General features: G+C 37.9%; 2 protein-coding genes across 2 annotated transcripts; both read left to right on the top strand.

The window, feature by feature from the left end:
* Window positions 1-3,163: 3,163 nt before the first annotated feature.
* LOC113099781 (zinc finger protein 501-like) lies at window positions 3,164-10,486 on the top strand. Its single transcript, XM_026264732.1, has 6 exons — window positions 3,164-3,588; window positions 4,175-4,342; window positions 4,459-4,819; window positions 5,059-5,985; window positions 6,907-6,952; window positions 7,043-10,486. Exons 2-6 carry the CDS (start codon window positions 4,175-4,177, stop codon window positions 7,134-7,136), a joined length of 1,596 nt encoding a protein of 531 aa, XP_026120517.1. The 5' UTR covers window positions 3,164-3,588; the 3' UTR covers window positions 7,137-10,486.
* A 2,275-nt stretch (window positions 10,487-12,761) lies between these two features.
* LOC113099783 (zinc finger protein 501-like) lies at window positions 12,762-17,235 on the top strand. The gene is made up of 4 exons (XM_026264734.1): window positions 12,762-12,934; window positions 14,807-14,974; window positions 15,091-15,454; window positions 15,909-17,235. The coding sequence occupies exons 2-4, from the start codon at window positions 14,807-14,809 to the stop codon at window positions 16,919-16,921; spliced, it is 1,545 nt and encodes a 514-aa protein (XP_026120519.1). The 5' UTR covers window positions 12,762-12,934; the 3' UTR covers window positions 16,922-17,235.
* The last annotated feature ends 3,409 nt before the right edge of the window (window positions 17,236-20,644 follow it).

Raw genomic sequence — 20,644 nt, forward strand, 5'->3', positions numbered from 1 at the left:
ATGCATGGAGGTAATGCTAAAAACAGGTAGTAGAACAATCCAAATACAATAATATTTAAAGGTTTTTGTGAAATAATTTGGCACATAAATGCATATTTTTTGCAGCACTTACAAGACAAACCCTTGTACCTTTATGACTGAAACCAGTGGATCTTTTATTTTGGTGGAAACCTACAGTTTCTGTCAAAAACATGTTTTAGTAATGTGTCTCATTACAAGAGTTGTGTACATTTGTGCCGTGAAAATGTGTTGAACAGTTCGAGAAGGGAACCTTCCACCAGTTGATTTCTAATGGGAACCCCCCCGGACTGTGTCTTCTTTACCGTGGGGAATGCAGAATGAGATTTCTACCGCAGGGCACTCTAAAATGTTAGAACCAGCAGCCTTAGTGTATACAGTGTGGTTGTGCTTCGGGTGATCCTTGAAAGTGTCCCAGCGCTAGGTCCTTTCTGACGCCGTCCCCTCCACTCTCTCCCACTTGTGCACTTTCTGTACCGTCCTGTATAAACATTTACATTTAATCATTTAACAGATGATTTTATCCAAAGCGACTTACAAATGAGAAGAACAGAAGCAGTCAGGTCAACAAGAGAACAACAACAGAATACAAGTGCCATGACAAGTCTCAGTTAGTCTAGTACAGAACACATAGCCAGGTTTTTTTTATATATGAAAGACAAGAAAAGAAGGAAAAGTGCTAGCATTAGTTGGTTAAGTTCTGGTGAAAAAGATGAGTCTTAAGATGTTTCTTGAAAATGAGTAAACACTCAGTTCGGATTGAGATTGGGAGGTGATTCCACCAGCTGGGCACAGTCCAGGAAAAGGTCCTTGAGAGTGATTATGAACCTCTTTGGGATGGCACCACAAGGCGTCGTTCACTTGCAGAGGGCAAACTTCTGGAGGGAACATAAGATTTAACCAATGAGTTTAGGTATGTCCACAATGTTTCACAATAACTTTGATATTGTGAAATATATTTAACTGAAAACTGAATGCAAAATAAATCACACAATATTTTCACTTTACAGTTCAGTAACAGTGAGGTTGGAAACAAAGTGGACAACACTATTCATTAAACATTTATTAAATGTATTCAGATGAAAGTTTACAATTCACAAATTATTCATAAGCAGTGTTTTCAGAGCCCCCAGTTACACTGTTTTAATCAGAACACTAACATTACAGTGTAGAAAAACAAGTCAAATCAAATTAAGTACATTTTTATTAAACTAAGCACAACCAAAACCTATCACAAAAGGTCAAAGCATCTCTAGCAGAAGTGACAGTGCAATGTAGTAGAAGAACAATTTCTTACCAATGTTTAAAGAACAAGCTGGATCCTCGATGACTCTACAAGGGGAAAGAAGAAATGGTTTACTGAAAAGTTCTTAAAAAGCAGGATTTCATATTATACCATTTCTTTAAACCACTGGTTCTCAAACTTTTTATACCAAGTACCACTTCAGAAAATATTTGTTATTAAATATTAAGTTGCACCATAATGACCAACATTACATTTCAGCAGCGTAGTAGGCCAAACTATTCAGCTACAGGTCTACAGTTAAAAAAATGAGGCAGTTTTATTCTAATAAGAATATTAATTGTTGTCAGACACTTTACCATGGTAAATACAGTTTGAACATTAACACTACAACTGTGCTTACATACACAGGTAAATGAAAAAAAAAAGTTTAAATTAAAATGTAATTTTAAATGTAATTATGTAACAAAAGTTACAAAACTGTACTGTACTTTAACTGTAACATACTTAAATGTGCAAAAAAAAAAAACTTACTCAAAGATTAAGTTAAAATATATTAACATTAATTAGTTTAATTTAGTGATTCACCTGCATAACAACTAGAGGGGGCCTGACACTTTGAGAACCATGGCTTCAAACAATCCTTTTTTTTTTTTTCATTTTCATTAATTCATTAAAATTATATTATTTAAATACCGACATTTGCACTTATATGTTGCAGAAAACACTTTGAAACTAATATAAGAATACAAACATATATAACACACCTAATGCATGGGATTCATATCAGGAAAATATGGGAAAATCTCTAAAAGACAGACATTAACACATAACTCACCAGCAACACATTAGGTGAGCATCTAACTTGATCATCTGTGAAAAAGCAATGCAAAAATAGGCACACGGGTATTTATTTATCTGCAGGTTACATGTCCTTTAAACTACCCATTTGTAAACTCTGGTAATACTTTACTATTTTCAAAAGATAATAAAGATAAAGTTAGCGATTTTCTTACCTCATTTTGACAGGATGTTTTCAGGACCTCGCAGAACACCTGACCCTTCTTGTGTTCACAGTTTTTGTTCTCCATTGACATGTCACGACTCAAATTCGCTCGAAATAAATAAAAAATGTACAGGCAAATATGAAATAATTCGGGACCGACCGAGCAGTCAGTTATAACGAGCAGCAGCTCACAGTTAGCCGCCTCACTCACAGAAAGACGACAATAACGGTCATATTTTTAAATGTAGAAAAGCGCGAACCGATTCATTGTCCAGTTTCCTGAATGACAGCCAGATTAACCAATCACGATAGAAGTAATAAAATAAAACTACCAATGGGAGTTGTTTCAGTGTGATAAAGCAGCGAAATGTATAGTTTTATTGTTGTTAATGATGATAATATTTAACATTTTAGAATAGGTATCATGACTAAAATATTTTTAAATGCTATTAAAATAATAATTAATTTAAATAATTTAATATAAATAATTTAAAAGCTTGTTAACCTTTTTCTACCATTTAGCATTAAACATTTTTAACGTTGTTTCATTAAAACAACTGACCTTATTTCAACCATATTTCAACGTTGAAAGTTGGTCATGTGCTGGATGTTTTTCAACCATTCAGCTTTAAACGTTGAATCAACGTTGTTTCAACGTTGAAACCACAACTGACCTTATTTCAACCATATTTCAACATTGAAAGTTGGTCATGTGCTGGATGTTTTTCAACCATTCAGCTTTAAACGTTGAATCCACGTTGTTTCAACGTTGAAACACAACTGACCTTATTTCAACCATATTTCAACGTTGAAGGTCGGTCATGTGCCGGCTGGGTGGGAACACCATACCCATCAGAATGGAGCGGACCTTAACCCGGGTACTTTTTGCCTACTTTTTTCAAATATGAATTTCATGCTTCGTGAATAACTTGACCAAACAAGTATGTAGCAATTCAAAAGAATGACTCTGAAGTGTCCATATGGTAATTTTAGTGTCCCGTGTGTCACGTTTACCATTGAGCGTCATTACTGGGATGAATTAAATGTTTATTTGACCATTGAAAACAAACACATCAGTATATACGTTTCAAAAAATCGTGTATTTCAGGCTTTGAGAATCGGGCTTTGTAAGCATGACGCTGTACACTGAAATTAAACGTGCGGATTTTATTTAAATGAGAAAATCAGGTGCAGAATATCGTTCTGACTCAGAGAGATTAGCACTTCTCGAACTGTAGGAGGCGCTGTGACCATCTTAGTCCAGTAAATCCACCGGTAAAACCACTGAAGAAGAAAAGACGGTTGGAGGCTTACAGACTCGGTACGTGTTTTAACTCTTTACGTTTTGTTACTTTTAGTACGCCAATGAGCTTGAATAAAAGCGTTTTTTATTCAGATCTGGTTTAAATTAAGCCATAGGTTTTATTAAAGTAGCCATAGTTTAACTTGGGTATTTGTAATAAAACCACATTAGGCTAAACACAAATTTACCATTGTTTTACGTACTGTAATTACAGAAAAATAATGGTAAATTTGTGCTTAGCCTAAAATAAAAGTGTCCAGCATATAACCATTTATCTATTTTAGTATGCTGGACCCATTTAAAGGATGCCTAAAATCAATTAAATCACAGTCAATCAAGTTATAGCATTTAGTTTATTAAATGCAGCTTAATTGAAGTGATTGATAGATATTAATAATATACAAGAGATATTCCTTCTTGAAAATGAAACCAATCAAATAATTCTAAACAAATACATTTATATCTGACATTAATGTTCTTGAATATTCTCCAGAAGTTAATTTTCTATTGGCTATTCAGTTGTGTGTTGTTCTGCTCAGATCTTTTTTTTTATTTAGTCCATTATAAATGCATCTTGTAATAATGGTGAAGTGTTTGTGTTCAGATGTTGATCATGAAAGCGCAGGTGGATGTGGTCTGCTGTAAATCAGTAGGAACTGATCTGTCCATGCTGGATATTGAGGATTTCATCACAGAAATCTGTCAGCTGAAGAAAGAGGTGGCTTCACTGGAGGCAAAGCTGAGAGAAAGAGGAGACAAACTGTACAGAGAGGTTTGAACAGATCTTCATTTCATCTTTAGCTGCTAATATGGACTGATTGTTGTGTGAATCAATGTCTTATTGTTAATCATACTCTCACTAGATATATTACTGATTGTGTTTGTCAGGATGTGGAGCAGGTTTGGGTGCGTGAGACTGATGGGACAGAAGCTCAGGATTCAGTCTGGAGTGTCAGAGATCAGAGATCCAGAGACACACAGGACTCAGAGCTCAGCCTCACTTTACTCTGTTATACTGACGCTCAGGATCATGAATCCACTGATCAAACCTCTGACTGTAACGCTGGAGAACAGCAGATGCTGCAGACGCCGCTGAAGATGTGCTCCGTCAAACTGGTGGACTGCAGGAACCTGATCGAGAGCAGAGGAGAAGAAACCACCGCAGAGAAACAACACACTGATGAGGAGGAGGAGGAGGAGAATAATGGGGAGGATGATGATGATGATGATGATGATTTCATTCCTCCAGGTTTGTTTCTCCTTTTATGACCTTATGTTATTTTCATGACACTTGAATGTCAGCAGAGACTCTGCGGAAACAGGCTCATATCGGCTGATGGTGAGTGAGTGGTGAATGTTGCATTTCGAAACTAATTTTATCAATACGTCTGTGCATGAATTGAATGAACTTGAAGTGTTTCACACTAATTCTTTTCAAGTATATTTAAAACACCGGAAATTAAAACTTTTTCTTTTGTTTAATTTCAGATGATAAAGTCTGTACATCTTCTGATGCAGAAACAGATTTGACATCAAAAGAGCAGCTGACGGTCAAGAGTTTCTCCTGCAGCACCTGTGGAAAAACACTGAGTTCAGTGGGTCATTTAGTAAGACATGAGAGAAAACACACAGAACGAAAAGACTTCACCTGTAGGAGATGCAAAATCAGCTTTCCTACCGCAGAAGAGAGGAGACTTCATTGGAAAGAGCACAGCGGGAAGAAGGAGTTTCACTGTGAACAGTGCGGCAAGGTTTTTTTCATTCATTCTAGACTAAAAGTTCACTTGAACAGTCACGGTGAAAAGTCTTTCCACTGCAGCGAATGTGACAAGTATTTCAGCACCAAAGGAAGTCTTGATTCTCATAAGCGAATCCACACGGGAGAAAGACCATACAAGTGTCCTCACTGCGAGAAGAGCTTCAACCAGGGATCTCATCTGAAGAAACATGTGCGTGTTCACACCAATGAGAGACCGTATCAGTGCAGTGAATGTGGCAAAGCCTTTAAAAGCTCATGCTCTCTAAAGTCACACCAGACCATCCACTCCGATGAGAAACCGTTTCAGTGCAAACACTGTGACAAACAATTCCGTTTGATTTATTGTCTGAAAAATCATGAGAGGACTCACACCGGAGAGAAACCATATCTGTGCTCCTACTGCGGGAAGAGCTATTCTGATCAACGTTCTTTTTTTTCTCATAAGAGAATCCACACTGGAGAAAAACCATATCACTGCAGCATCTGTGGGAGGAGTTTCAGAAAAAATAGTATTTTACAAAAGCACAAGAGGACTCATACTGGAGAAAGACCGTTCAAATGCTTTCAGTGTGAAAAGACGTTTTCTCGATCAGACATCCTAAAGGTCCATCAGCGAATTCATACAGGAGAGAAACCTTACTCCTGCTCCATCTGCGGTGAGAGATTTGCTTATTTAGGTAGTTTTCAGACCCACCAGAACAAACACGCTAAAGAACAAACTGCTCCAGAATCATCAGAATGACTTTCATCAGTCAATCTGGAAAAGAAATCTTGTTTGGCTCGTCCTGAAAGTGTTCATTGAGTTCTTATTCCCAGTAGGTGGCAGTGAACTTTTTTCATTCTGTAGATTAGGGTTATTCAAATCTTGCCCTGGAGGGCGAATGCAGTGGAGAGTTTGTCTCCAATGAAATCCAATCCATCTGCCTGTGATTTTCTAATTATCCCAAAAATATTGTTTAGCATGATTAGGTGTGTTTGACCACGGTTGGTAACAAACTCTGCACCGCATTGGCCCTCCAGGGCAAGATTTGAATAGCCCTGCTGTAGATTGATCCAAGTGTTGTATATAATGTCATGTTTGACAGAATAGAGCTATGATTTTATGTTAAACCAGATAGAACTATTAAAAATCCTCAAAATAAAATAATACAATAATATGATCACCTAGATTTCATAAGGCATGTTTTATGTGGTGAAATGCATGAAGGAGAGTCTGGCAAATACACTCTGCTTTTTCATTGCTGGACCGGTTTCTTTCAATCAAGAAAGAGCCATTGTTTAACTATCAATTTCATCACTGTTTTTCAAGAGCATTTATGCCGCCATGTAAGGTAAGATATTAACTTTGTAGAAACAAATCCTCTGGGAGGAAAAGTTTGTTGGTTTTATGGCAGCTACTTGAACTTAACTGTAATGTCAAATAGAATTAAAGATCAGATAACATTAAAGTGTATGTTTATGGAATATTTGGAATTATGACCACACAAAAACGTCATGGCTTATTTTAGTAGTTTTTAATGCTGCCACATCATGGCTAAAAATTACTGTTTTTTTCTTTGTCCTTTAATTTGATTTAGAAGGTCGAAGTCCATTGTTTGTTCACTTTGCCATAACGTCTCCAAGGTAATACAGGTGCTTCCCCAAAAATAAGAATATCATGGTAAAGGTCTTGAACGAGCTGTGTCCAACCAAGTTTCTGTCTTTCTCACACAGAACAACTTCCTTTATAGCAGTGGTCACCAACCTTTTCAAGCCGAAGATCCCTCACCTTGGCCTTAATGAACGGCAAGATCTACCTATCGAATAATAGATAGAAAAAGACAGCCCATATTGTACTTCCAACTTGATGCCTTTTATTTAGTATTTGAATTTAATATACATTAAATGTTCTTTTCTTTTTCTTTTTTTACTTAACTCGGAAGCAACCATCATATAATCAGTTCATATGAAGTGGCACTGAACTCAAGAAAAATGCCATTGTCAGTAGTAAAATGCTTATTCACTGAAGTTTCTGATGGTACTACCTACCCTTAACATTTTATAAATGAACGGTGCAAACAAAATTATCAACAATCTCAATTAAGCTAAGTGCAGTTATGTCCCATCATATGCAACATCACTTTTCTCAATGCCACCAGAAGGCAAAACTGCTGAAGTAATGTTACTCACTCAAGTCAGTGTGATGGCTGTGACTGAATACTCTCTGTGAGTCCTCTGAATTCTGGCTCATAGCTAGAGACAGCCAGTTTGAGGTCTGTCAGTAAGACGGTTCCTGTATTTTGATTTGATTATTTTCATCTGTGAAAATGCCATTTCACAGAGGTAAGTTGATCCAAAATAGGCACTCACTTTTAGTGCACATGCAGTAAGGAGCGGAAACTTTTCTCTGTTGACAAGTCCCCAAAGGTCACTGTCCCTTGATCTGGCTTTCAGCTCAATGTCATTTTGCAAATCAACCATCTCCATGTCAACTCCACTTGACAAAGAAAATACTTGCTGGAATTTGGCTGCAACCTGTTCTATATCAATGAGCATGAATTGGTTTGAGACAAAATGCAGCAATGCATTCCATTTCGTTTAACTCACCAAAACGCATATTGAACTCTGTTGCAACTTTGTCCAGGTGAGCACAGTATTTCTCAGGGTGAAAAACGCCCTTGTCTTTAATGCTCTGTGACATTTTTTCCAGGTTGGGAAAGTGTGTTAGCCTCCCATTTTTAAGATGTGTGATCCAAACATCAAGCTTAGACTTAAAAGCATTCACTGCACTGATCATGTGAGGCAGGTGTCGGTCTTTTCCCTGGAGCTTGTTATTGAGTGTATTCAGCTTTGCGGTCAAGTCTGTCAGAAACCCCAGGTCACACAGCCCCAGGTCACGCATCATCTGACAGTTCCTTGTGCTCCTCGTTTCTTGCAGATAGAAATGTCTTTATCTCAGGCAGTAAGTCAACAAACCGCTGGAGCACTTTCCCACGGCTCAACCACCATGAAGTAGTAGGCCTCTGTACACGGCATCGAGCTCATCCAGTAACGCCTTGAATAAGCGACGCTGAAGTGCTTTTGCACTTATCGTGTTTATCAGTTTGACCACCAATGACTTTCCCTGCTAAGGCCTGCTGATGAATGACACAATGATAATTCTTGAAAATCAGGGTCATTACGGCACAGTGCTATAAAACCAAGGCGCACGTCACGCATCGCAGGTGCTCCGTCTGTGGTAATTGCTACCAGTTTATGAATGGGGATATCATTTTCGCTTACATATTTTTTAAACTCGGTGTAAATAACCTCACCTCGCGTTCTCTCCTTTAAGTGCGAAAGAGTGAGGAAGTCCTCTTTTGTTGTAGAATCCTGGAAAGCCATTCTGACAAAAACAACAAGCTGAGCTGTGTCCACTGCATCCAGAGATTCGTCGAACTGCAGTGAAAAATATTCACAGAGTGACAAGTCCTTTAACACCTGTCGATCCACGTCCTCTGACAGTGATTCGACCCTCCTTGCCACTGATTCAGGACCGAGAGGCACAGCACGGAGTGAGGCTTTTATGTCGTCTTTGTTTTTGAAATCCTTGAAAATAGTCTCTGCAGTAATGGCCATGGCTTCCTTGAATAATTCGCCATCCGTAAAAGGCTTTTTGTTTTTAGCCAGAAAGTGACTTACACGAAACGATGCTTCAGTAGCAGCCTTATTTTGATCAGCAGATTTTGTAAAAAGTGATTGCTGGGCCTTCAACTCAGATCTCAGCTCGTCAACTTTCCGTGCACGAATCGTGCTCTTTTGCGGGTAGCGGTCTTTAAATTTCGGGTGGTTAGTATTGTGATGCCGCTCGAGATTCCCGCTTTTACATAATGCTTGTTTTTGGTGGCACAACATACATACACACTTCTCTTTTACCAAGGTAAACAGAAATTCCTGTTCCCATTCTGGATGAAAATTGTATGTTTTTGCCTTCTTTCATGGACCCTCTGCCATTCTAGTTTGTAGTATGTTACCTCGCACGGGCTATCACCATGGAGATCCATATTGACGTTTGCGACAGTTAATTTATGGGTGCTCTTCTTTTATCTGATTGGTCACTTCATTGAAAATAAAGCAGTTGGATTAAGAAATACAGATGCTTGCAAAACTGAAAACGTTTTTATTTTCGGGAGCTACCGGGACAGTGATAAAGATCTACCGGGTTGGCGACCACTGCTTTATAGCAACAAATCTGGCTTTTGAAGTGGACATTCAAACGAGAATGCTTTGCTCTCAGTTGTTGAAGCCCTAATACTGACAAGAGCGGAATCCAAATCTTCAACACTTATCTTGCTTGATCTGTTAACTACTTTAGACATGGTTAACGGCCAGATCCTCCTGTCAAATCTATTGGCAAAACGCATCTCAGGAACCGCACTCCAGTGGTTTGAGTCTTACATTTACATTACGTTTAATCATTTAGCAGACGCTTTTATCAATAGCGACTTACAAATTAGAACAACAGAAGCTATCAGACAACAAGAGAACAACAACAGTATACAAGTGCCACGACAAGTCTCAGTTAGTCTATTACAGAACACGTAGTCAGGTTTTTTTGTTTTGTTTGTTTTTTAAGAATATGATAGACAATAAAAGAAAAGGTAAGTGTTAGTATTAATTGGTTAAGTGCTGGTGAAAAACATGAGTGTTTTTTGAAAATGAGTGAAGATTGTGAGAGTGATTTTGAACCTCTTTGGGTGGTACCACACGGTGTCGTCCATTTGCAGAGCGCAAACTTCTGGAGGGCACATAAGATTGAAATAGTGAGTTTAGGTATGTTGGTGCCGTGCCAATGGTCGTCTTGTAGGCGTACCTTGAATTTGATGCGAGCGGCTACTGGTAGCCAGTGTAACCCGATGAAGAAAGGAGTAACGTGAGCTGATTTTGGCTCCTTGAAGACAACCCTCGCTGCTGCATTCGGGATCAGTTGGAAAGGCTTGATCGTACATGCAGGAAGGCCCGCTAGGGGAGCATTACAATAGTCCAGTCTGGAGAGAACAAAAACTTAATGTGATCGTATTACCTATCAGATAGTTCCTTCAAAGTATCTTGGAGTGGTGAGGTGTCCAAGTCGCAACATCTAACTACTGGGGTGCCTCAAGGCTCAGTTCTTGGACCACTTCTCTTCTCTGTTTACATGGCATCATTAGGTTCTGTCATTCAGATACATGGCTTTTCATACCACTGCTATGCTGATGACACTCAACTCTACCTCTCATTCCATCCTGATGATCCGACGGTAGCTATTCGCATCTCAGCTTGTGTAACAGACATTTCTTGCTGGATGATGGACCATCACCTTCAACTCAACCTTGCCAAGACAGAACTGATTGTGGTTCCAGCAAACATATAATTTCATCACAATTTCACTATCAAGCTGGGCACATCACCCATAAATCATTTATAAACAGCCAGAAGCCTTGGAGTTCTGATTGATGATAACTAACTTTCTCCAAACCTGCAGATATGCTTCATGTCACATTAAGAAGATAAGGCCATTTCTTTCAGAACATGCTGCACAACTCCTTGTTCAAGCTCTTGTTCTGTCCAGGCTGGACTATTGCAATGCTCTCTTGGCAGGTTTTCCAGCCAGTTCTATCAAACCTTTAAAAATTAATCCAGAACGTGGCAGCAAGATTACACCTCAAGAAAAGAATACACCTCACATCTCTACCTATAGCTGCTCATATACAATTCAAGCCATTGATGTTTGCCTACAAAACCACCAGTGGTTCTGCACTCTTTTACCTAAATTCATTACTTCTGACTTATGTGTCCACTAGAAGCTTGCGTTCTGCATGTGAACGTCACTTGATTGTGCCATCCCAAAAAAACCCGAATGTCCTTAGCCATCTTCAAGTATCAGCTTAAAACACATTTCTTCCATCTTTATTTGACCCTCTAAATGTAGCATTCACTATTCTAATGCAATTCTTTAAAATAAAAATCTTAACTACCAATCTAATTTTTAATCTATTTGTATTCTGTTTTCTTTAAATTTATTATACAATTATAAAAAAGAACTCTAACACTAGTTGCTCTATTCTTTTTCTATTCTGTTTTCTTTTTATTTAGTATATTATTTAAAGCCCTTGCTACGTGTTCTGCGTTTAAACTAATTGAAACTTGTTATAGTACTTGTATATCTTTACTGACTTGACAGTTTTCCAGAAGATGATAATCAACACCCTCCACAAGGAGGTAAGTCACAGAAGGTCATTGCTGAAAGGACTGGCTGTTCACTGAGTACTGTATCAAAATATATTCATAGAAGGTTGACTGAAAGGAAAAGATGTGGTAAGATAAGGTGAACAAGCAACATTGATGAACACAGCCTTGGGAAGGTTGTCAGGAAAAGCCAATTCAAGAACTTGGGAGAGCTTCACTAGGAGTGGACTGAAGCCGGAGTCAGCGCATATAGAGCCACCACACTCAGATGTCTTCAGGAAAAGGGCTACAGCTGTCACATTCCTAGAATCAAGCCACTCCTGAACCAGAAAAACAGAACAGTCCTCTTTTCAGATTAAAGTAACTTTAGCATTTCATTTGGAAATCAAGGTCTGGAGGAAGACTGGAGATGCACAGAATCCAAAGTCCAGTATGAAGTTTCAGAAGTCAGTGATGATTTGGGTAGCTGTGACATCTGCTGGTGTTGCTCCATTGTGTTTTATCAGTCCAAAGTCAATGCAGCCATCTAGCAGGAGATTTTGTAGCACTTTATGCTTCCATCTGCTGACACTGCTGACATAAACACATAGTTTGTGTGCAATGAATCTAGAATATAAGAAAGTTTGCTTTTTTTAATTACATAACAAAAAAATGAACAACATTTCCATGATATTCATTTTTTTTAGATGCACCTGTATTTCACACATCCTAGGCTAACTGCACTGAAATTGCATACAGTGAGTAGGAAGTACATTTTAATTTGAATTAGGATGCAAGTACTATATCTGAGTATGGTGTTACAGTCACATGACCTACTAGAGTTGGTCGTGTTACTTAAAAGCCATTCATAAATCTGCTCCGGTCTCATGGAACAGTAAGTGTCTATCGAATGCACAATTCAGAATCTTGCTGGAAATGGATGTTAATCCAGGTACTTTTTGCCTACTTTCTTTCAAATATGAAATTTCATGATTCTTTATTATATACCACATGAATAACTTGACGAGTATGTCGGAATTCAAAAGAATAGGCAAAAAATGCATTGACATACCTATAGAGAGACTCTGAAGTGTCCATATGTTAATTTTAGTGTCCCGTTTGTCACATTTGATTGTCATTAAGCAACATGACTTGAATGAAGTGTTTATTTATACACCATTAACCACATTAGTTTATAAATTTCAAAAACGTAATTGTGAATTTTGGACTTTGCAAGCATGACGCTGTACACTGAAATTAAATGTGCAGTCTTTATTTAAGTGAGAAAGCAGGTGCAGACAGAATATCTACTAACACCTCGTTCTGACTCAGCGAGATTAGCACTTCTCGAACTGTAGGGGGCGCTGTGGCCATCTTAGTCCAGTAAATCCACCGGTAAAACCACTGAAGAAGAAAAGACTGTTGGAGGCTACAGACTCGGTACGTATTTTAACTCTTTATGTTTTGTTACCTTTAGCACGCTAATGAGCTTGAATGAAGAGTTTGTTATCCAGATCTGGTTTGAATTAAGCCATAGGTTTTACTAAAGTAACCATAGTTTAACTTAGCACAAATTTACCATGGTTTTAATTACAGCAAAACAATGGTAAATTCATGATTAGCCTAAAGTAACAGTGTCCAGCATATAACTTTATAAGTGGGTCACTGTTGGTGTATATAGTGACATTTGGGTTTGAATGATTTATTCATATTTTCTCTAAAACGAGTCAAATATTTATAAGAAATTGATTAAATTGGATATTTAGGTCTTCATCACTTTAACCGAGATAATATACATTATAAATACTAGTTTGCATTGTACGCATCTTTTATTGATGTATCCATTAAATTTTGTCATCAGTGCAAAGTAATCAACTTCCACAAGAAATGAAATTATAAAAATGTTGAAAGTATGTTATAGACTAGGCTAAACTGCCTCTAATCATACATATAAATCATGTGAAGTTATATCTTGTTTTATTTTTTATAGTTTTCTTCAATTACCATGTCCCTAAAGTCATTTTCCACTTTGTTAGTATATACTTTCTTGCCTTCCAAAACCAAGTGCAATTTCAATTAAGACCATTTTCATTTATTTTTCCCACTGGAATTCAACCGTACAAACTGAGGTAAACTTTGTTTTTTAGTTTTTGAAATGTTATCCTGGTTGTCCCACCCTTAAATTCCACCCTGTTAGGCTATATTGTGAAGAATGTTTGTCCTATCAAAAAAAAAAAAAAAACAAATCTGACATAGTTAAAAAAGTTCTGTGAATCAGTAGAAGGTTAGCTAGCTAAATGTTGATCACTCAGAGCTATGGCTAATTTAGCTTAAAATGTTCAGTTCCTGCAAAGCCCATTTTTTCAAGTGCAGGAATTTGTTTCTAACACCCTCTTTTAATGTGCATTCTAAGTATCGAATAAGAAACAAGGGATGGAAATGCCAAATTCCCCTCCAAAATAAAATGTTATGATCTCTCCATTCCACCCTGTTATGCTCGATCCATTCCATCCTGTTATGCTCCACCCACTCCACCCTATTAGACAAGTCATTTTAAATAATTTGACAGCAACGTTAAATGTTTGGCATACTTTTGTCTTATTTTGTGAGGTCTAATAGCATATATATGTTTTTGAGTACATGTTTTGTATTATTTACTACCCTATTGGCAAAAATGGGCACAAAAAAGTACCTGCTCTTAATAATTTAGATGCATTTAATTCATCAATAATTTTTTTATTTTGAAAAAAAAAAGAGATGGCATAAGGGACGCATATTATCCAAGAAAAGCTCCTTATTGTTTAACATTTACACGATTAACATGTTGTGATAACTATCCATATGTCCCTAATAGAGTGGAATATTTTCATGGCCAGTGTCTGAACAATCTACCCATAATTATTATTTTTTGAGTTCCCGAGCTTGACAAATATTTATTCCTAATAGTTAAACATATCTCTATTTTGGTAGAATGAAAAAAACTTGAAAATCATGTGCCTTTTATTCAAACACTTATGTATCAAAAATGTTACCTCAATCATATTTAAGTTATAGCATTTCGTTTATTAAATGTAGCTTAATTAAAGTGATTGATAGATATTAATACAATATAGAGATATTCCTTCTTGGAAATGAAATTAAACAAATGATTCTAAACAAATACATTTATATTTGAGATTAATGTTTCTGAATATTCTCCAAAAGTTTATTTTCTATTGGCTATTCAGTTCTGTGTAGTAATGCTCAGATTTTTTGTTTTGGTTTAGTTCATTATAAATGCATCTTGTAATAAGCTAGATTTGTTGTGTTCAGATGTTGAGCATGAAAACGCAGGTGGATGTGGTCTGCTGTAAATCAGTAGGAACTGATCTGTCCATGCTGGATATTGAGGATTTCATCACAGAAATCTGTCAGCTGAAGAAAGAGGTGGCTTCACTGGAGGCAAAGCTGAGAGAAAGAGGAGACAAACTGAACAGAGAGGTTTGAACAGATCTTCATTTCATCTTTAGCTGCTAATATGGACTGATTGTTGTGTGAATCAATGTCTTATTGTTAATCATACTCTCACTAGATATATTACTGATTGTGTTTGTCAGGATGTGGAGCAGGTTTGGGTGCGTGAGACTGATGGGACAGAAGCTCAGGATTCAGTCTGGAGCGTCAGAGATCAGAGATCCAGAGACACACAGGACTCAGAGCTCAGCCTCACTTTACTCTGTTATACTGACGCTCAGGATCATGAATCCACTGATCAAACCTCTGACTGTAACGCTGGAGAACAGCAGATGCTGCAGACGCCGCTGAAGATGTGCTCCGTCAAACTGGTGGACTGCAGGAACCTGATCGAGAGCAGAGGAGAAGAAACCACCGCAGAGAAACAACAACAACACACTGATGAGGAAGAGGAGGAGGAGGAGGATGAGAATAATGGGGAGGATGATGATGATTTCATTCCTCCAGGTTTGTTTCTCCTTTAATGACCTTTCCTTGTTTTTCATTACACTTGAATGTCAGCAGAGACTCTGCAGGATCAGGTTCATATTAACTGATGGTCTCTGATGACCTGATCCATAAAAATTTTATATTTGGGAACATAATGGCAAATGATTTTTATAATTTTTCCTCTATTGAGATCTTTAATGTGTTTTTTTAAGAGAGACAGATTTGCTGTGCCTGTTTGTAAGTCTGCATGATTTGACCAAAAATCGAATTACTATTATTATTACATTTGTTAATTATTATAATTTATCATGTTAGGTAAAAACTGTTAGCCTGAATACACTGTAAGTTGCTTTGGATAAAACCGTATGCTAAATGCATAAATTATAAAATCATGGAAGAAATGCATTGCGATTGCACAAATCTCTAATATGTTTTAAATCCCAAAATGTATAATCATTTTTGTTTATTTCAGATGATAAAGGCTGTTCATCTTCTGATGGAGAGACAGACTTAACATCTAAAGAGCAGCTGACGGTCAAGAGTTTCTCCTGCAGCACCTGTGGAAAAACACTGAGTTCAGAGAGTCATTTAAAGAGACACAAGAGAAAACACACAGAACAGAAAAGCTTTAGCTGTAGGAGATGCAACATCAGCTTTGCTACCGCAGAAGAGAAGAGACTTCATTCAAAAGAGCACAGCGGGAAGAAGGAGTTTCATTGTGAACAGTGCGGCAAGGTTTTTTTCATTCATTCTAGTTTAAAACTTCACTTAAAGACTCACAGTGAAAAGTCTTTCCACTGCAGTGAATGTAACAAGTATTACAGCACCAAAGGAAATCTTGATGCTCATAAGCGAATCCACACAGGAGAAAGACCATACAAGTGTCCGCACTGCCAGAGAAGATTCAATTATGGATCTCATCTGAAGACACATATACGTTTGCACACTAATGAGAGACCGTATCAGTGCAGTGAATGTGGGAAAGCCTTCACAGACTCAAGCTCTCTAAAGTCACACCAGAGAATCCATTCTGATGAGAAACCGTATCAGTGCAAACACTGCGACAAACGATTCCGTCAAAGAACTGCTCTGAACAGTCATGAGAGGATTCACACCGGAGAGAAACCATATCTGTGCGCCCACTGCGGGAAGAGCTTCTCTGATCCATGTTCTTTTACATTTCATAAGCGAGTCCACACCGGAGAAAAACCATATCACTGCAGCGTCTGTGGGAAGAATTTCAGTAAACATAATATATTTCAAAACCACAAGAGGACTCATACTGGAGAAAGACCGTTCAAATGCTCACAGTGTGAAAAGACGTTTGCTCGATCAGACGTCCTTAAGGTCCATCAGCGAGTTCATACAGGAGAGAAACCTTACTCCTGCTCCATCTGCGGCGAGAGATTTGCTTATTTAGGTAGTTTTCAGACCCACCAGAACAAACACGCTAAAGAACAAACTGCTCCAGAATCATCAGAGTGACTTTCATAAGTCAATCTGGGAAAGAAATCTTGTTTGGCTCGTCCTGAAAGTCTTCATTGAGTTCTGACTGCCAGTAGGTGGCAGTGAACTTTTTAATGTGGTGGATTGATCCAAGTGCTGTATATAATGTCATGTTTGGCTGAGTAGATCAGTGATTTTCTGTTAAACAAGACAGAACTATTAAAAATCATCATCACAAAAAAAACATAAGTACCTGGATTACAGTGAGGTAAAAAAGTATTTAGTCAGCCACCAATTGTGCAATCTCCCACTTAAAGGTCCCGTTTTTCGTGTTTTTTTTTTAAAGCTTTGATTGTGTTTACAGTGTGAAATATAATGTGTTCATGTTTCGCGTGTAAAAAAACAGTATTTTTCACACAATTCACCTATCTGTATACCGCTGTATTCACTGTCATCAAAACAGGCTGATGACTTCCTAGTTCTATAAAGTCCCTCCTTCAGAAATACGTAACGAGTTCTGATTGGGCCAGCGGTTCCTGTGTTGTGATTCGACACCAGCTTAGCGCACACGGCCCTCCTGGAAACGCGATTGTACTAGTTTTGGACAGGTTTTGAGAAGCAAGTGGGCAGGATTTGTTTTGAAAACCTGGCAATCCTGATCTGAACGCACGTGCTGGAGATGTACTTATAATCACGAGTGTCTTTACTGAAGAGATGCGCATGAAAATCACATTCGATTTTTTTGCACAGCCCTAACATCTAGTTAACAAAGCTAAACAGCGTTGCCCTTTGTGTAATAAGTTACAGAAACCGTTAAACGCACCAACTTAAATAATAAAATACACTTACACTTGAGATTGAGGAAGCTGTCCTCAGCAAAATGTGCTGCACATAGTTTTACATGTGGATTATAATTTTCGGGAGCCGAGTTAAACATAAATTGTAAAAATTTATCTCTAAGTACAGCATCCCTGGGAAGCCCAAACAAAGATGATTGGACTCCGAGATGAAAATCAATCAATCAATCAATCACCTTTATTTATATAGTGCTTTAAACAAAATACATTGTGTCAAAGCACTGAGCAGCATTCATTTGGAAAACAGTCTCAATAATGCAAAATGATAGTTAAAGGCAGTTCATCATTGAATTCAGTTATGTCATCTCTGTTCAGTTTAAATAGTGTCTGTGCATTTATTTGCAATTAAGTCAATGATATCGCTGTAGATGAAGTGACCCCAACTAAGCAAGCCAGAGGCAACAGCGGCAAGGAACCGAAACTCCATCGGTGACAGAATGGAGAAAAAAACCTTGGGAGAAACCAGGCTCAGTTGGGGGGCCAGTTCTCCTCTGACCAGACGAAACAAGTAGTTCAGTTCCAGGCTGCAGCAAAGTCAGATTGTGCAGAAGAATCATCTGTTTCCTGTGCTCTTGTCCTGGTGGTCCTCTGAGACAAGGTCTTTACAGGGGATCTGTATCTGGGGCTCTAGTTGTCCTGGTCTCCGCTGTCTTTCAGGGCAGTAGAGGTCCTTTCTAGGTGCTGATCCACCATCTGGTCTGGATACGTACTGGATCCGGGCGACTGCAGTGACTCTCTGATTTGGATACAGACTGGATCTGGTGGCCACGGTGACCTCGGAACAAGAGAGAAACAGACAAATATTAGCGTAGATGCCATTCTTCTAATGATGTAGCAAGTACATAGGGTGTTATGTGAAGTGTTTCCGGTTCAGGTTTACCTAATTAATGCAGCCTAAAAATCCTTCAGATTTGGATATTAAAAGCATATTAGTATGTTATGTGTATGCCAGGTTAAAGAAATGGGTCTTTAATCTAGATTTAAACTGCAAGAGTGTGTCTGCCTCCCGAACAATGTTAGGTAGGTTATTCCAGAGTTTAGGCGTCAAATAGGAAAAGGATCTGCCGCCCGCAGTTGATTTTGATATTCTAGGTATTATCAAATTGCCTGAGTTTTGAGAACGTAGTGGACGTAGAGGAGTATAATGTAAAAGGAGCTCATTCAAATACTGAGGTGCTAAACCATTCAGGGCTTTATAAGTAACAAGCAATATTTTAAAATCTATACAATGTTTGATAGGGAGCCAGTGCAGTGTGGACAGGACCGGGCTAATATGGTCATACTTCCTGATTCTAGTAAGAACTCTTGCTGCTGCATTTTGGACTAGCTGTAGTTTGTTTACTAAGCGTGCACAATAGTTTAACCTTGAAGTCATAAATGCATGGATTAACAAACTGCATTTGACATAGGCCCGTAATTTAGATATATTTTTGAGATGGAAAAATGCAGTTTTACAAATGCTAGAAACGTGGCCTTCTAAGGAAAGATTGCGATCAAATAGCACACCTAGGTTCCTAACTGATGACAAAGAATTGACAGAGCAACCATCAAGTCTTAGACAGTGTTCTAGGTTATTACAAGCAGAGTTTTTAGGCCCTATAATTAACACCTCTGTTTTTTCTGAATTTAGCAGTAAGAAATTACTCGTCATCCAATTTTTTTATATTGACTATGCATTCCATTAGTTTTTCAAATTGGTGTGTTTCACTGGGCTGCGAGGAAATATAGAGCTGAGTATCATCAGCATAACAGTGAAAGCTAACACCATGTTTCCTGATGATATCTCCCAAGGGTAACATATAAAGCGTGAAGAGTAGCGGCCCTAGTACTGAGCCTTGAGGTACTCCATACTGCACTTGTGATCGATATGATACATCTTCATTTACTGCTACGAACTGATGGCGGTCATATAAGTACGATTTAAACCATGCTAATGCACTTCCATTGATGCCAACAAAGTGTTCAAGTCTATGCAAAAGAATGCTGTGGTCAATTGTGTCAAACGCAGCACTAAGATCCAATAAAACTAATAGAGAGATACACCCACGATCAGATGATAAGAGCAGATCATTTGTAACTCTAAGGAGAGCAGTCTCAGTACTATGATACGGTCTAAATCCTGACTGGAAATCCTCACATATACCATTATTCTCTAAGAAGGAATATAATTGTGAGGATACCACCTTTTCTAGTATCTTGGACAGAAAAGGGAGATTCGAGATTGGTCTATAATTAACAAGTTCTTTGGGGTCAAGTTATGGTTTTTTTATGAGAGGCTTAATAACAGCCAGTTTGAAGGTTTTGGGGGCATATCCTAATGACAATGAGGAATTAATAATAGTTAGAAGAGGACCTATGACTTCTGGAAGCACCTCTTTTAGGAGCTTAGATGGTATAGGGTCTAACATACATGTTGTTGGTTTAGATGATTTAACAAGTTTATACAATTCTTCCTCTCCTATAGTAGAGAATGAGTGGAACTGTTCCTTAGGGGGTCTATAGTGCACTGTCTGATGTGATACTGTAGCTGACGGCTGAATGGTTGCAATTTTATCTCTAATAGTATCGATTTTAGAAGTAAATTAGTTCATAAAGTCATTACTGTTGTGGTGTTGGGAAATGTCAACACTTGTTGAGGCTTTATTTTTCGTTAATTTAGCCACTGTATTGAATAAATACCTGGGGTTATGTTTGTTTTCTTCTAAAAGAGAAGAAAAGTAATCAGATCTATCAGTTTTTAATGCTTTTCTGTAGGATATGCTACTTTCCCGCCAAGCAATACGAAATACCTCTAGTTTTGTTTTTCTCCAGCTGCGCTCCATTTTTCGGGCTGCTCTCTTTAGGGTGCGAGTATGCTCATTATACCATGGTGTCAAACTGTTTTCCTTAACCTTCCTTAAGCGTA

The sequence above is a fragment of the Carassius auratus genome, unplaced genomic scaffold (genome assembly GCF_003368295.1).
Source record: "Carassius auratus strain Wakin unplaced genomic scaffold, ASM336829v1 scaf_tig00217031, whole genome shotgun sequence".
Lineage (NCBI taxonomy): Eukaryota > Metazoa > Chordata > Actinopteri > Cypriniformes > Cyprinidae > Carassius > Carassius auratus.